An 18,930-nucleotide genomic window follows, 5' to 3' on the forward strand; every position below is an offset into this window, starting at 1 on the left:
CATTATAATTATATTAAGGAAAAGTACGAGAGTAATTGTAAATTATTGTTTACTGACACTGATTCATTATGTTATGAAATAAAAACCAAGATGCATATAAAGACTTTTAAAAGGACAAAGATTTATTTGATAATAGTGTTTTACGATAACAACTCAAAATTTTATTTCGATAATAATAAAAAAGTAATTGGAAAATTTAAAGATGAAGCTGCTGGTGTAGTAATTGTTAAATTTTGTTGGATTAAGAAGTAAAATGTTTTCATATTTATTAGAAAACGAAGTTAATGTTAAAAAATGTAAAGGAATTAAAAAACTTGTTGTTAGAAAAAAAAATAGTTCATAAAAATTATAAAGATACTTTTTTTAAATTCAACCCAAAGTAATCACACCTTTAAAGTTATTCGTTCTGATAAACACAATTTTTCCCAAAGTTATGTTATAAATAAAACATCTTTATCTGTTTGACGATAAAAGATATATTCTTGATAATGGTATTGATACATTAGCTTATCTTAAATTAAAACTTAAATTATAGAACCATAATTTTTTAACTGAATATTCGTAACGTTTAAAAAAATTAATATAAAAAGCATCATCCATTTTAAATTCATTTTGCATAATTAATAGAAATAGATTCATTTTTTTCTATTATTTTTTACATGATAATTTTAAAGAATTACACTTCTTTATTTTTTATTTGTAATTTAGCTTCTCCTTTATCTAATTAATTGCATCAACATGAAATAATTAAGATGAAATTAAAAATTAATTGTTACATTTTTACCTTTTGAACTAAACCAGGACTAGCTTTTTACAGTTTTCCTTGAAATAATCCACCATCAGTATCTTGGGTAAAACTTGTTAAAAAAATTTGGAGTTTTCTTATTAATTGCCTTCTATTTGTTTTTCTATTTTATTTATTTTTTTATTTATATTATTGAATATTCCCATTATATTAATTATTCCAGTTAAATAAAAACACAGTTTTAATAAGTTTAATTTACATGTCCTTATTGGTTAAAGTAATTTATAATAGTTTGTTCATTTACTCTTTGATTATGAATTTTTAGTATTTTATACAATAAATCATACAAGGGTACTTTAACTTGTAACATTTTAATGAAAAAATAAACAATAATATCCACAAAGCATACTTGTTTTGTCTTGATATTGAAACATTGTTGTATTTTACATTTGGTATATACTGAATTACTTCTTTGGTGGAGGAAGTCCAAATGGGTCAAAGTATATTTTACCAATATAACAAACCCAATGTGTTCCAGGTCCAACAGAGTCATCTAAATTGATTATTCCACACTCATCATTTATTTTTAATTTTAATAATTATTTCTACTAAATTTCACCCCCAAAGTTTTTAATTTTTAATTGTTTTACCCATTGTTCTATTTCAAAGTTAGATATTGGTTTGTTTAAAAAATTTTATTTTTTTTTTACTATAGGGAAATTTGTCTGTAAGGTCTCCGTTGTGAATCAATCTGTAATCCCTTACCACTTAACAAAGATGTAATCAAAGGTATTCCTAGACTAGCAGCCAACATACCTAAAAAAGCCACCGTCTTGTTTTTGTTTTTTTGTTAATTTAATCACTCCAGATCTACTAATTGTTTTCTTTGATTAGGTGTAAGATATGGTGATATTATATTTCTCTATCATTAGCTACTGAAATCATACCATTTCCAAGTATTTTACTAACACCAGTATGGCTAGTCCAGAAAGGGCTCCAAGCCTAAAGGGGCTAATATTTTTGGGGCTATTTTTGCTGCCATTGGAAAAATTGTTTTTCCTAACAAACCAGCTAAAGCTCCTAAAAAATCCACCATTTTGACCTTGACTGGACATCTGTTTTTTGAAATTGTAATTTCTAATCCCTTCTTATTTGCAACAGCTTTTTTAATTTGATTAATTTGTGTTTTTGTTAAAAGTTAAAGGGAAGTTTCCACGTAATTGTTCATGTTTTAAAACTAAAAGTATGTGGAATTTTGTTGTTGTAGGCTCGGGGTTTAAAATTTTTCTTTTTTCCCATCTGTAAGGTTAATTTATATTCAATATAATTTGATGTGTGTTGTTAAAAACCCCAGGTTTTTAATACTCATTTTATATAAATTATATTTATTTATTTAAACAATACAAAATTCATTTCCAAAAGTATTTATTTCAACTGTTTCTCATATAATACAATTGCGTAAACACGGACATGTGCTGCCCGGGCCCAACATTTAATTTAGCTGTTAATGTAATGTGTTTAGGATCTTCTGTTATTGCTTCCTTTTTTTTATTCCAAGTTAAAATGAACAAATCCAAACAAACTTTGAAAATTAAATTATTTAAGAGACTTTCCCGTAGTTTTGTTATTTTGTTTATAATAATAATTAATTACATTTGTCATATATTCTTGTATACTTGTGTATTCTGTTTTTGGATAAAAAACACCATTACCACTTCAAGACGACAAGGCTCAAAATAAAAAGTATTATCATCTGCTGCATCAACTTTAAATGTAACTAATAAATGTGGATTCTGTCTTTTTGCATTACTTTTTCAGGTCGTTGTAAATAAACAAATACATGTTGTGGTTTTGTTATACCAGCTGTTATTAAAAGTTATGTCCGTCTGTCGTGTATCAGTTGATTGTGTTATCATTTCCCTAAGGTATGACCATCTTGCTTTTTTAAATCTTTCAGTAGCAATTTGTTCAAACCCAAATTCATTAAAAATCAAACGTGGAACCCATTTGAATTAATTTTGTTACAATTACTTTCCAGGATCAGCAGCATTAGCTCTAAAAATTAATTCATCATCATCTGTCAGCTGCAGTGTTATTTGAATTTGACTTGGGGGTAAAATATTAGTTTCTAAACCCTGAAAAAATGAATAATTATTTAATGGAATTTTAGCATTTACCTCAGCACCACCTTCGATTAATTCCTTTCTAAATTTAAAACCTGAATTATCAGCAACAGCCAGCAGTATCAGTAGTATCTAAATAAATAAACTCATTTGTTCAGTTGATTTTGCATAATCCCCAGATAGTTCAACCAGATTCTTTACATTTATTACTTTGTTAAATTATTACAATCATAAACAATTTTTCCATTTTGTTTAACCACTAACTGATCAATTAATGAAGCTGCATTATTAATTAGAGCAAAATTTGATTTTCCATCAGCATAATTATTACCATTAGCAAGCTTATTTACTTTAAAACTTCTTTAAAATAACAAATTAAACCAATTTAAAATAGAACTTCTATCATTAATTGTAAATGAATCCGTTTTTTTGTTCTTAACATTTTTTCCCAGGACAGATATTAAAGCTGTATCTAATTGAATAGGAGTTAATTCATATCTTTCACAATATTGTTTTGTTCTAAACATGTATATATTAAAATTATTTTATTTTATTTTAGTTTTTATTTTATTTTTTATAAATTTAAACTGTTAATACGTTTTTGTTGAGCTAATCCCAGATACTGGACAATAATCCCATTTAATCCTTATATTAATATTTTCCTCCTTATTAATTTTTACTGTTATTCTTTTCTTGTAATTCCTTAGCAATTAAATTACCAAACTGCCGGAGCAGATTTCTTTTAAAATTTTTCAACAATTTTAGCTGCAGCTAAATTTCCCAAATTCTGTGCCAACCTTTTTTTTCCACTTTTAAGTGCTGCTTTTCCTGCTGTTTCCAAAGCTTTTTTTCCAGCTGTGCTAATTGAGGATTTAATTAATTTCGTTAAAGTGTCAAAGATACCTGTTCCGTGTATGATTTCTTCTCCTGTGTGGCAAACAACATAAAAAAATATTCCTTTATTTTTATCATAAACTTTTTGTACATTAATATAAAACTAAAATTTATAATTCAAATTTCTTTTAAAATTAGTGTAAAATTGTTTCAACCTCATTAAAATTAATTATTCTACCAAATACATCTGTAATTATATTCTATTGAATTTATAAAATATTTATTAAATTTTAGAATATCCAACTCTTTTGGTTCTTTTGTAAATGGATAACTCTGTTAAATCGCAGTACTTAAAGCATAGATAATATCACTGAAATTCCATCAAAAGTGAATTATCAATAAGATCAAAATGAATGTAAATTGTATCCACAGAGTTAGTTATATTTGGTGTTGCAGTTCCCCATTCAGTATTGTCTAATTTTTTTTCTCAAATCCAAGCAATGTATGAAAATTTGATATTTCCAAAACCAACTTAAAATTATCTGTAATTGAAATCAAAATCTTAAAACAAATTAAATCAAATTCCAAACTTTTTGGGGCAATTTCTGAAATTTTTCAAATTCATAATCTCATTACTTATTAATGTTTCCCTAAATAATTATTAATATCTGTGTAACTGTAAGAACCATTTTTAAATATAATATCTTTTTCCAATCCTTACCATTATGATAACGAATTCTTTTATTGTCATATTCATACACTAATATTATGCCAAGAATAAGTCATAGTGTTAATATATCCAAACCAACAACGTAAGTTTTATTTTTATCTAAATTAAGAACGACTAAATCTGATTGTAAAATCACTCGGAGTATTTTTATTATTTTTTAACTGTTTCAGAACTTAATACTATTTTTGTTCCATTTATTATAATTTAAAAACTTTAATTAAAATCTAAATTCAAGAAAAATATTTTTTTATATAACATTTCTTTTTGTTCTGGTAAAAATGAATTCATTTTAATAATTGATTCTACTACCCTAATACCTTCATTTTTTAGTTCTTCATTATTTTTCCGGCATTAATTGAACCACAAATTAACTCCAAGTCATTAACCAATTCTTTTGGATTACATGGACAAACGTCATAACCTTGTCCTCTAAATTTCTTTTTTAAATTTCATAGATCTTTTATTGATAGGTAATCCTGACTTTCTGTTAATTTTTTTAAATATTTTTCTTGAATGAATTGAATGCTTTTTCTTATTGTATATCTTTTATTAATTAAATCAATTAAATCATCATCTACTTAGTGTTAATTATTCCTTTCCAGTTATTCAATCCTTAGCAATTAAATTATTTTGACCCTAAAGTTTATTTAAGTTAATAATTAAATTACCCATATTGTCCATTTGGTGAAACTTTATATGGGTTATGATATCTTATTCTTTTCCTTATATTTTTCTGTTTTTAGAACATCAATGATTCGTCTCTATAATTTTTATAATTTTCCTTCTTGGCTATAATTGCTTTCTGTTGCTTTAAATCAAGAACGTGGGATTTTTCATTCTGGATATTGCACCAGATTCATTACCCAATTTTTTTTTATCCACTGATACATTTTCTATGATATCCTCTATTTCTTTTTAGTCATTTTTTCATCAGGATTTTCAGATTCAGTGTGAAAAAAATCAAACACTTCTTGCGGTGTATAATATTGTTCTTTATCTAAAAGATCTAAATCAATATCTTTATTAAAATTAACTGTAAATTCTTTCGGTCTTGCTCCCAATTCTTCTTCTGATTCTTCAAACACATCATCTTCATCATCCAAACCCATATGATCTTCAGGAAATTTTTTTTCTCTGTTATAATAATCTTCAGGAAATTTTTTTTCTCTGTTATAATAATCTTCCAGTATTTTATCAACCTCTTTTTCGTCTAGTTTTTGTGGTAATGGTTGTAATGGTTGTAATGGTTGTTGTAGTTCCGGAGGTGGTGGTTCTTCCATTATCCCTGTCAATTTTTGTTGTCGTTCTACTTCTTGTATTTTATCAACAAAACTTTTTGGAAGTAACGCTAATTGTTTGTTCTATTCCAGGGAATGCTTTTAACTGACTTGATAATTTGTTCTTTTTTGACTTTCTATTTTTTCAGTAATTGGTTTATAAATTTCAGTAAAACATTTCCCGATTTGTAGCTTTTCTTATTTTTTCTCTCATTATTTCTTCTCTAAGATTTCTCATCTTTTGTCCGACTATTTTTTTCTTATATCCCTTTCATTAAGTTTTGATTGATTTTATATAAAAATGTAAGATAATGTAAAATAATGTAAAATAATGTAAGATAATGTAAGATATTGTAAAATAAAGAAATATTATATAAATGGAAATTCCAAATTATGATACAAAAAATGATAAATTCAATAACTTTAAACAATTTTTTTCCTTTTATGCCAGATTCATGTTTTAAAAATGTTAATATGTGGATCTTCTGGATCTGGAAAAACAAATACATTTAAAGCATAAAACTTCGAAAACCTCTTTTTAATATTATGATTTAAAATTTAAATTGTATGCTAAAAACTTAGAACAATCTAAATACCAAGATTTAATTAACAACTTAAATCAAATTGCAAAAAAGATTAAATTAGATCCAAATGAAATACTTGAATATTCAGCTGATCCCGACCAAATTGAACCTTGTGAGAATCTTGAATCAGAAAAACAAAAAGTAGTAATATTTGATGATTTTGTATGTGAAGATAAAAAGGTTCAAAATGAAATAACAAAATACTTTATTCAAGGACGCCACAAAAATGTTGTGTTATTTATTTAAGTCAGTCTTACTAAAAACCCAAAGGATATTCGGATTAATGTTCACATTATATTATTGAAAGTCCAGGTAAAATGGAAAATAATAGGGTTTGTGATGAACAAAATAAAAGATCGTGATACTTTGCTAATGCAACAAATCAAAAATATGATTTTCTTATATATGGGCAAACCAAGGAAGTTTTTAAGAAAAAACTTTACTGGTAATATAAAATAATTAATATAATGGGAGTTTTTAATGATGTAAAACAAATTAATCAACCTGACAGTATAAGTAAAGTTAAATTTTGATATTGATTTAAGTGATTATGCTACTAAAAAACAATTCAAAAGCTTAAAAAGGAAACGGAATCATATCTTCACAGAAATAAGGAATTGATAACACAATGAATAGAGCATTAGATATGGGAGGTAATGAAATAATCAACCTAGGAAATCCAGATAAACCAACGATGCAGTTTTTAAGACGATTTATTTTAAAAAAGTTCAAATTGTAATAGATGACTATAATCTTGAAGATATCAAATCTATAAACAAACACTAGAAGTAGAAGTAAAGAATATTGAAGAATTAACAAAAGATTTTAAAAAGAATTCATTATTAATTTTAAACAATTACAAAGGGAAAATTGAAGAAGAAATGAAAGCTATGATGATTCTATTAAAGAACTTGAAGAGAAATCTGATTTGACAGATGAAACATAAAAGAAGTATTTCGAGTTAATTTAAACATTTTATTCACTAAGTTCAAGAATTAAAAAATAGATGATTAAACATGAAGAACTAAAAGACAAGATTATTGAAGCTGAGAAAAGTTACAAAATATGTATCAAATTAGAAATCAGGAACAGAAATAAATAAACTAAATACTGAAATGGCAAAAGGGAATCAAGATTTACTCGATAATTTTCAAATAAATTTGCAGAATATAAGCTGAATTGGGAAAGCAGCTTCACAAAAGGTGATGACATGATACAGCATAGATAACCTTAAAAAAGAAATTAATTTAAAATAGATGACTTTAAAAAACAAAAATTTGAAATTGGATTAGTATTGTTTTACAACCGTCACAATTTAAATAATGCAGAATTAAGTAATATTACAAAAAATTACAAGAAGATATTAATGAATTTAATGATCAAATTAAAAAAATAACAAATGATTTGGACTCTGTAGTTGAAATATCAGCTAAACAAGAAGAAGCAATTAAGATAATTAATGATAAAATTAATGATAAAATTTAAAAAAATAACAAATGATTGGACTCTGTAGTTCAAATATCAGCTAAAAAGGAGAATCAATCACTGCTAATTTCCCAAGTAATTAAATGCTAATACTAAAGCAAAAAACCGCAATGTCGAAGAAATTACCCCTATTTCCAAAGAAATTACAAAAGTAAAAAATGTTTTCTTAACAAGAAACACAATTAGCTAGAACAAGAATACTGTTGACAATTTATCTGCTTCTGAAGTTGCCACAACAAACGAGTTGATGATTTAGCTGAAATAATTCTTAAAATAAAAAAAAAAGACAGGAAAATAGAAAAAAAGGGGAGAGGGAAATGAGACATGAAGCGTTTCTCTTTGAATACTATTAAAAATCATACTTTGATTACATACAAATGAAAACGTATTTGACCGTCGTGGTGCCTGGATACATTCAACATATAAAAATATGGCCGATCTGAACTATTTAAATATATTTTGAAATAAGACCTGGAATTATCTTAGATTATAAAGATTTTATAAGCATAAACCAACAATAAAATAGATGTACTAAATTGCTTTTGAGTGGTGTGTTTATAGTCGGAAAAAACCGGAATTTTTATAATAGATATTAAGATTTTATTAAAGGGGGCGAGCCCCTCCGGTGAACCGTATAAACCGACTAAAAGCCCAAAATCACATTTATATTTAGGTGGCGGAATGATAGGCCTCAGGAAAGATGTTTTTTTTGATATATTTGATAATGTAAATAAACAGCTGAGGCAGCTGAGGACTTTGACACTGATAAGTTAATATCTATGTATAAGAAAAAATAAAATTTTCTAAAACAAAAGGGAAAAATGTTTGAAAAACCCCGTATGACGATTCAGCTCTACAGAATTAACATTTATGCTTTGAAAAGGTAGTTACATTAGATTTACATATGGATGAACCTATATCCTCTGGTAGAAAGCAGACTTTTGGATTAAAAGGGTTTAAATTAAAAGCTTAATTAAAGTTTTAATACTATGTGTACTCTAATAATATACTTACTAATTGAAAATAAGATCAATACATTACATTTATCATAAAAATAATCTGCCAAAAGTTTGCCAAAAGTTTGCCAAGTTGGCAGACATTGTCACATTGCTGCCACTTGGCAGAAAAATGGCAGGCTTTTGATTGGTTGAATTTGTGTTTGCCAACGTTCTGCCAAAAGTTTGTCAAGTTGGCAGCGACTGCCACATTGCTGCCACTTGGCAGGATTTTGGCAAATATTTGGTGGAAGTGTTTAAAATTATCTTTAATCATATTTTACTATAGGTTTTAACAATAATTTGTTAAAATTTTTTTAAATTTGTTGAAATTGGTCAGCATTGGCCGGTTTAGGTCAAGGGTTAAAATTAATTTGGGTCAAACTGCGCTCGCTACCCCATATATATAACTACTACCCAAGGCTGATATACAGAAAAAATAGTAGGATTACTACAGAAACATAGAAAGACGGTGATATAGAGCGTTAGAGGTGGCGCACATTTTGTAAATAAAACATGTATCTATCTACCAAGGCTGTTGTCCCTGTGACATGCGGTATGACTTGTCATTCTTCCTTTACTGACAGATTGCACATTTATATATAGTCATACATACGCTTTTATAATCCTATAATATGTCATTCTTGAAATTACCATTAGCTAATATCCCCAATGTTTCATGCAATGCCCTAGTCCTTATGAAATATTATGTATATTTCTATCCGTGCTTCAAGAACTGACAAGTTCTGTAGTCAAGCATAGTCCCACATAGTGTCAACGGATTCACGAACCAAAATGCAATCACGCTATTTTTTCATTTATTCTAGGTGTCCTGAAGACCCTGGATCCGTAGGTCAACGTTTTATAAGTCTGAAACAAAATTCTTCATAAAGCTAAATTTTCTTTTTGCTCTATCATTGTTAAAACAGACTGTGATGAAATTGTGCATATATAGGCATTCTGCAACTCGGTCAAATTCAGTACTGTACAAAGTAATGGCAAATTGAATACCTTCCGTTCATAAGTCAAAGTGTTGAACTTAACGTTGATAAATACGGACCCACGTTCCTGTGAAATAGTACGATTTTTTAATTCGGATCATACTTTTATTGATAAGCTCTAATTTCATGTATATATTCTCGCATAAGACACCTTTACTTGTTAAAAAGGTCAAATATGTGAAATACGCCGGGAATTTTTGTGAATTTCATTAGACTAACAACACGGAAGTATGACTTCCGTGAACTTATATCATTCATATGCACAACTACAAGTGTTTCATTATACTAAAGACCAAGGAAGCATGACTTCCTTAAAATTATTTCCTTTTGAGTAATCTAGACAACTCAAAAAACCAGGTCCCTTTGAAACAAAGTATTTATTTCGGACCTTACTATTATCGACAGTTCCTTAATTTATGTATGTCTACACACGATTCATTTGATTCAAAAACAGTTAATTCAAATTCTAGTGTTTATTCGGCCTATCTTTTTATTTCTGACATATATAGCTTCAAATATTGCATTGAGCTCGTGAGTTTTCATTGAAATTCGTTCTTGCTCCGACCGGTGTTTATTTCAAGCCGTCTTGATTACAAAAAAACAAATCAACATATTGTTATGCCAAAGCAATTCTGTTCACACTTCTTTATTTCAGTAGAATATATATATACTTACAAGACACCATAGAACAATTTATTCCTAGATTGACACAGTCGGTTCAAATGTTATGAAATCTTATTGATCTTAATAATGTAAATAACGGAGATACTAATTGTTTGAATAGTGCAAAATCATCATGAAAGAACGAAATTAGGGAAGTAAATGTCGAAAGGAGGAAACTTGCTTATCCGAACGTAGGTCATGGCACATACAAGACACCGTAGAACAAGTTATTCCTAGACTGGCAGAGTAGGTTCAATGTTATGAAATCGTATTGATCCTAATAACATTTTGTGTAAACCGATATCTGTGATTTTAAATTTTAAGTATGTTATTTTTTATTTAGATAGTGTATACGAACGTTTTATGCATTATTGACCATTTAAAGCATATCAATAAATAAATACAGACATTCTTTCGGTGAGATAGGATTGTGTACCGTCTTTACATTGATTACCGATAAAGTTTAGTTGGATAGCTATACCCTTCCGTGTAAGTATTAATGTTTTAGCCATTTGGTAGTTACTGTTTACAATTGCATACGTTTTTAGTCTGTCAGGGCATGTCTCGAACAGATAAATGTACTGGTTAAATATTGGATGACATAATAAATTCCAGCTTTTAATAAATATAGTTTTAATGGTGTGCACATTCAAAGTAATTTTATGTGGTGTCCGAAATGCCAAACTGACTAGGGTAGAATACAACGTAAAATCAAATACGATATTTCAATAATTCATTATTTTTTTACAGTTCCCTTAAATTATTTTCAACAGATGTAGACATAATTATCCCCCGACGAAAGTCGGAGGGATATAATTTTGGCGTTGTCCGTCCGTCCGTCCGTCCTTCCGTCTTTCCGTCCGTCCGTCCGGAGCCATATCTAGGAAATGGTTGGGAATATTTATTTAAAACTTCATATACATGTTCACCACTATGAGTTCTTGCGGCCCGTCAAGTTTCAGTCAGATTGCCCAAGTAACACCAGAGTTATGGCCCTTAGAACTTTCTAGTGTTAACTATATAGGGTACTATAAATATGGCAATTTCTGCATCATAACTTTTGATATATTTGACCTAGAACTATAAAACTTAAACAAAATTTAGATCACCATAATGTGGTTGTGTACACACAGTTTCATTCGGATTTATATGTAAATTAAGAGTTATTGCCCTTTAATTGTATAAAAATCCACATATTTGTACATAACAAACTTACCATTTGGTAGAATTTCATTAAATTTCTTTCATTCGTTTCCATGAACGTTCATTGTAAACATGTGAAGTTGTGTACCCACACCTGGTCACCCCCTTACCTTGATCACACATCTCCACCCCTATCCCCCGACCCCCTCCCCCCTACCAAAAAAAAAAATCATTCCTTATTTTAGATTTTTTTTCAAACAGACTTCATATACATGTTCACCACTGTGAGGTTATGGGGCCCATCAAGTTTCAGACAGATTGCCCAAGTAACACCGGAGTTATGGCCCTTAGAAGTTTCTAGTGTTAACTATAGTCTATATAGGGTACTATAGATCTATAGATATGGCAATTTCTGCATCATAACTTTTGATATATTTGACCTAGAACTATGAAGCTTTAACAGAATTTAGAGCACTATAATGTGGTTGTGCACAGACAATTTTGTACGGATTTCTTTTGTAACTTCAGCGTTATTGCCCTTTAATTGTCTAAAAATCCACATATTTGTACATAACAAACTTACCATTTGGCAGAATTTCATTAAATTTTTTTCATTCTTTTCTGTGAACATTTATTATAAACATGTGAAGTTGCGCACCCACACCTGGTCACCCACTTGCCTTGGTCACATCCCCTCCACATCCCAACCCCCCCCCCCCCCCCCCCCAAAAAAAAAATAATTTTTTTTTCATTTCTTATTTTAGATATTTTTCAAACCTTCCAAGTTGTAGCATTCCCCCACCTCACTTCTCCGCCCAGTCATGCCCACCACTGATCATGTATCCTCCTCCCCCTCCCCCCCCCCCAACTTCATCCTTTTTTTTTTTTTTTCATTTTTAATTTTCAATCAATATTTATAATCAACATGTGAAATTTTGTTTCCTCTCCCGTTCCCCTGCACCCCACCCCCTAAAAAAATAAATATATACATATATCTATATATATATACATATATATATATATTTCCATTCCTTTTTTTTTTTAAATGTTCAAACCTTCAACATTGCATGTTAAGTTGTGACTGCACAAACCTTGCCCTCAGCCATGTTCAAGATATCTTACCTGTGTTCTCTCAAGGACATCTGCTCTTTTAAGTTCAAATGCACATGTTAAACAGCAACACCTGGTGCCAAACCACTCAAAGACAATATTTCGTTCCAGTTAAACTTCAAGCTCACATTTCAATTAACTGCATTTAATTTTAAAAGCTAAGCTTATTACAGTAAGCATATCCCATTCAAAATAAATTCTTTAGTCAGGATCAAAGTATCATACATTTATTATGTACTCTTTAATTAAACATTTGTTTTCTGTTTAATTGATTTTGACTAATGAAATTATTTGCTTCTTAGTAACATCCTTAACTTTTTGCCATTCCACACCACAAACTCTTTCGGCGGGGGATACCAATTCATCGAATTTGCTTGTTTTTATGCAATGATAATGCGACTTTATCTAAATTATGTGTAATTTATATTTATAATAACACTGTTACTAAGTTGTCACATTTATAATGTTTTTTTTTTTAATCCCCCGCCGTGGCGGAGGGATTATAGGAATGGTCTGCGTCCGTCCTTCCGTCCGTAACAAAATCGTGTCCGGTCCATATCTCCTAAACCCCTTGAAGGATTTTCATGAAACTTGGGTCAAATGATCACCTCATCAAGACGATGTGCAGAACCCATGAGTCAGCCTTGTCAGGTCAAGGTTACAACTCAAGGTCAAAGGTTTGAGCCTGCCATTTTGTGTCCGCTCTATATCTTCTAAACCCCTTGAAGGAATTTTATAAAACTTGGGTCAAATGATCACCTCATCAAGACGATGTGCAGAACCCATGAGTCAGCCATGCCGGCTCAAGGTCAAGGTCACAACTCAAGGTCAAAGGTTTGAGCCTTCCATTTTGTGTCCGCTCTATATCTCTTAAACCCCTTGAAGGAATTTTATATAACTTGGGTCAAATGATCACCTCATCAAGACGATGTGCAGAACCCATGAGTCAGTCATGCCGGCTCAAGGTCAAGGTCACAACTTAGGGTCAAAGGTTTGAACCTTCCATTTTGTGTCCGCTCTATATCTCCTCAACCCCTTGAAGGATTTTCATCAAACTTGGGTCAAACGATCACCTCATCAAGGATGTGCAGAACTTATGAGTCAGCCATGTCGGCTCAAGGTCAAGGTCACAACTGAAGGTCAAAGGTTTGAGCCTTCCATTTCGTGTCCGCTCTATATCTCCTAAACCCCTTGAAGGAATTTTATAAAACTTGGGTCAAATGATTACCTCATCAGAACGATGTGCAGAAATTATGAGTCAACCATGCCAGGTCAAGGTCACAACTAAGGGTCGAAGGTTTGAGCCTACCATTTGGTGTCCACTCTGTATCAAACTTGGGTCAAATGATCACCTCATCAAGAACTCATGAGTCAGCCATGTCAACTCAAGGGCAAGGTCACAACTGAAGGTCAAAGGTTTCAGCTCTGTATCTCCTTAACCCCTTGAAGGATTTTCATGAAACTTTGGTCAAATGATCACCTCATCAAGACGTTGTGCAGAATTCATGAGTCAGCCATGTCAGTTCAAGGTCAAGGGCACAGCTAAAATCAAAGGTTTTACCCTTTCCCTATCCATAGCAGTGGCGGGGGATTTAGCTGTCTTTCAGACTGCCTGGTTTAGCATAAGGTTTAGCGAAACTCGTCTGATTTAAATATTTGTTTTACAGTCGTCACTAAAACTAACTCTATCAACTAGTCTACCTTTGCACATAACATTGAACATATACGTTATAATCTAGCAACGATCTGCATTTTATTTGAAGTGGATAGATAGTCGCTATTGTGCAGTTAAAATGTTATTCTGATGTATTTTAGAATTGAATTACTATTGAGTTATGCATGCTTCTTGGAAAAAACAAATCGAGTCGAACATCCGTCACACTATCCATCAAACTACTTCTGTATCAAACTTTCAAGGATTGCGGAAGTAGATATACAGGTAATTCGATTTTATACTTTCATTTTCACAAGTAAGTTATAACAAGATGTGTTTGGAAAAAATATCTTGAACTGAACAATGGCTTGTAAGAGCTTGTTGAATGAATTCAAGTTTTATGGCAAAATTATCCATCTTAACCCCACCCTTTTTGTCATCAAACTTTACGTAAGAGTAAGTTAAGGTAAGTGGTAGATATATATCAGTTTAGGGTCAGATATCTTGAGCTACTTAGATCAAATTTTGCACTTGTGTTGGTTAAATGCTCATTTTCACGTTTTGACTGCTGTCTCCTTTACCAGCATTTGCTCTTGTTACATAGAGACATAGTCAAATTGTCTCAGGCCAATGTGCTAGTGCCAATTAAAGTTTTCAATTTCACTATATCTTTTTATCTCCTGTCCCTTTAATTTAAGCTCGGGTTTGGACTGGTCTTAATGAAAGGAAATACACTTTAGTGATCCCAGAGGCCAAGGTCATTTGTGGATAACTTCTAAAAGTGGTTTAAAATTTCTGTCATTTTTCTTTCGACTGTTTACGTTCATATGTAATAACTTTTTTTCTTAGTATCGCATAACACACCCCTTCTACCCGCTCTTAGTCTTTCCTCCGTACCACATCGGTAGTGATGGAGCGTCCGCTTCGATTGCGAGAGGTCATGAGTTCGCTCCCTGGTCGCGTCATACTAAAGACTTGAGAATGGTACTGTAGAAGCTCCTTCGCCTGATGATCAGCATTAATTAAGACGATTGTGCTACGATTGGTCAGCCCGATGTCAGTATGATGTGACTGGGTAGGGTCACATATCACGGTTCCATGGCGTTGTATTTGAGTGAGGCAGCATTATAAAGATGGACACTGTGCTTACTGATACAAGTAGACACCGTCGATTATATGACTGAAAAATTGTTGAAAAAGACTCTTAATCCAAAAATTGTCTTAATGTTCTTCCCCCTTTCACTGCTATGTGTTTGTTAATCACCCCTCCCATCTTCCCCCACCCTACACACCTCCCGTTTTATATTTTATTTTTTACCTTTTCTCATTTGTTCACTTATGAGTTTCTAATTTCTTATGCATCTCAATACTGTTACATCCCACAAGCATACTCGCCCTTCTTTTTTAACCGTTACACCAACTATAGTGCACAAATTGTTGTTGTTGTTGTTGTTTTCTCAAATACATGTAGTCGAGCGCCTTGTCGTTCTGGCGCTTCTATTTGTTACTATAAAACTGCAGAATAATTTCTATAAACACTGGGATTGTTCACTTAGAAATTTAAGACAATATAGATTAATAAAAATAGATGTGTTATAAACTTATAATATTGTTAATTATTCCTTTATGTTTTTCAGGAAAACATGTGACATGCGTAATAAAGACAAACCTTACTCAAGACACTGTACCACAAGTGTAAAAAGGTCTGATCAATTTACGATTCATTAAGTGTTCCCGGCCCAAAAATGTTTTGGACATTTCAATTGTGTGTACAGGTCTTTCTTCTGACAGCAATAATATTAGGAAGAATGACATTAGCCGAGACTGATCCAAATGAGACAGAAATGTTGATGACTGAGGAAGACACTCCTTTCCTTCTGATACAACTTGCAGATGGAATTTTTACATACTTGGAGGATTCTGTATCAGTTTTATCCAGTAATATTATGACTGTGATAATTCATATTGACGCGTTTCTACAATTTATTATCAATTCAGTCTCAACAATTATTGATATATTAATAAGACAGCCAGCAAATGTTTTCAATTACATTTTGTATGCACTAACTTACATTATAAATTTTTTGGTGTATATTTTTCTTGATACAGTTTTACATACCATTATTAAAGGGGCAGTCTTGTTTTTGATATGGTTGTTTACCAGTTTGCTAACTTTGATAGTTAATGTAGTAACTATTAGTCTGCTTGGCATTATACACATTTTGAAAACAATCATTTTAGGATATCTAAATGTTTTTACTTTAATTTTTGCCTATATTATAATACCATTGTTTGAGTCTGTGTTTTGGGCACTGTCATTTTCAGCCATAAGCATAATTATTCTATGGGCTATCTTTGAAATATGGCAGAGAGTTATTGTATCTAGAGATACTGAAAATTCTGAAGGTTTATGGTTTGTTGCACTCTGTATTCCATTAGGCTATGTACTGTATAATATTTGGATGCTACTTTGTTGGGTAATTTTAAAATTTGTATGTTATCCAGTGATTATATCTGCATATAGTTTTTGCATAGGAATCCTAACATATCTAATTATTATATTCGTATTTGAGAGTTGTAAACATTTTGCACAGAACTTTGATCCAGAACCAGTTATAACACAAGCAGGATATATACAAACTATTTTGAAAAGAGCTATTTTAAAGAAATTAGGACACAGAGTGGAACCTTTCGAAGACGAATCGGATAAATTACACGTGCTAGAGGATGTTAACTACTGTGATAGAGAGTGTATAATTTGTTTCGAAGAGAGACTACTTGTGAAGCTGTTTCCTTGTGAGCACACAATTATGTGCTCTAAATGTACAGTTCGTGTTCTACAAAATGATGATAGATGCCCAGTATGCAGGGCAACCATATCTAACAGGTGAAATGTAAAAATGCATTAGAATTTAAATTTATTGTTAAAGCAGAGTATGGTGAACTCTAATTTTGGTCTAGAATTATAATAATTGATTATTAAGATTGTTGGAAAGTTTTTAATATTTAACAGGATTGGAACTTTGTTAGTATGACTACGACAACCGACAACGGTAATGTTCTGTGTAAAATCCATAATCAAATGTTATTGTTCAAGCCTGTGCTATGTACATTGCCATTTTAGTAATAAGCATAACATTTATGAGCAATATTTGAAATATGACAGAGAGGTTATATATGTCCTAAGATACTGAAAATTTTATCTCTATATTAAATCATATCATTTCAAGGTTCATATAAAGTGTTTTAAACTGCACCTCAGATGAAATTTGTTTTATGTTTTCTTTGTTTTTCATAAAATGTATACATACCAAACTGTTCAGAATAAGTAGAAGTGTCCTTCAAGACAAGTTATTATGTTTAGAATAATATTTTTTCTCTTATATCACATGTACTTTGCTCGTGCACATTCTGTATTGTAGAAAATATTAAACTTCCTTTTTTAAAAATATTGTGAAATTATGTCTATACTTATTATGTGCCTAACATATTTCTCCAGGTGCTCCCATTGTTGAAAAATTACTAATGCCATATATTTCATAACTAGGAGTACGTAAATAAATATGTTACATAACATACACAACCAAAACAAAGTTAAAGAAAAAATACTTTTGAATACGGAGTTTGATATTTTCTCCGAAACACGTATTCCCGAAGAAGCTTATAATTTTTAACTACCTTTGAATAAATTATTTCCTACTTCCTCAGAACAATACAGTATATTTATTATAAAAGGTAATGTTCTATGAGGTATAAATTTCCAAAATTAAAATTCACCAAAGACTTTCGATGAACCTTAACAGATCATTAATTGAGCCGCACCATGAGAAAACCAACATAGTGGCTATGCAACAAGCATGGATCCAGACCACGCATCCGCGCAGTCTGGTCAGGATCCATGCTGTTCCCTAATGGTTCATCTAATTGCAACAGGCTTTGAAAGCGAGCAGTATGGATCCTGACCAGACTGTGCGGATGCGCAGGCTGGTCTGGATCCATGCTGGTTGCAAAGCCACTATTTTGGTTTTCTCATGGCGCGGCTCAATCAATAACCAGACGTTGTTGGGCATTTGTTGTTTCCTTTTAGAAGCTTCTCGGACAAGCGGATAATCAGCATAATTCAACAACGAATATGTCATGCCGTTTTCACATATTTCTTGCTACTTTTGTATTTATATCAACTAAATGAATAAATCAATATGCTATATGAATTGTTATGTGATATACAATGCGCGAAACTTTCTTAAACATCTAAATTTATGAAAGATTAAGAGTGTGTATTGATTATTATGTCTCCCCCAGGAGACATATTGTTTTTGCCCTGTCCGTCCGTCCGTCCGTCCGTACGTCACACTTCATTTCCGAGCAATAACTGGAGAACCATTTGACCTAGAACCTTCAAACTTCATAGTGTTGTAGGGCTGCTGGAGTAGACGACCCCTATTGTTTTTGGGGTCACTCCGTCAAAGGTCAAGGTCACAGGGGCCCGAACATTGAAAACCATTTCCGATCAATTACTAGAGAACCTATTGACCCAGAATGTTGAAACTTCATAGGATGATTGGTCATAAGGAGTAGATGACCCC

The 18,930-nt window shown here is 31.0% G+C and overlaps 1 protein-coding gene across 2 annotated transcripts; it reads left to right on the plus strand.

Moving 5' to 3' along the window:
• Positions 1-10,371: 10,371 nt before the first annotated feature.
• On the plus strand, positions 10,372-18,551 carry LOC123525412 (uncharacterized). Of its 2 annotated transcripts, XM_045304453.2 has the most exons (3): positions 10,372-10,926; positions 14,506-14,629; positions 15,982-18,551. In XM_045304453.2, the coding sequence occupies exon 3, from the start codon at positions 16,090-16,092 to the stop codon at positions 17,233-17,235; it is 1,146 nt and encodes a 381-aa protein (XP_045160388.2). In that variant the 5' UTR covers positions 10,372-10,926; positions 14,506-14,629; positions 15,982-16,089; the 3' UTR covers positions 17,236-18,551. The 2 variants fall into 2 exon arrangements, with proteins under 2 accessions (XP_045160388.2, XP_053393869.1); XM_053537894.1 differs by lacking the exons at positions 10,372-10,926; positions 14,506-14,629 and adding an exon at positions 14,698-14,810.
• The last annotated feature ends 379 nt before the right edge of the window (positions 18,552-18,930 follow it).

This window comes from Mercenaria mercenaria, chromosome 3 (assembly GCF_021730395.1).
Source record: "Mercenaria mercenaria strain notata chromosome 3, MADL_Memer_1, whole genome shotgun sequence".
Lineage (NCBI taxonomy): Eukaryota > Metazoa > Mollusca > Bivalvia > Venerida > Veneridae > Mercenaria > Mercenaria mercenaria.

Excerpts from the sequence above, each read along its gene's own strand:
- LOC123525412 (XM_045304453.2), top strand. The coding sequence starts at position 16,090 with ATGTTTTGGACATTTCAATTGTGTGTACAGGTCTTTCTTCTGACAGCA.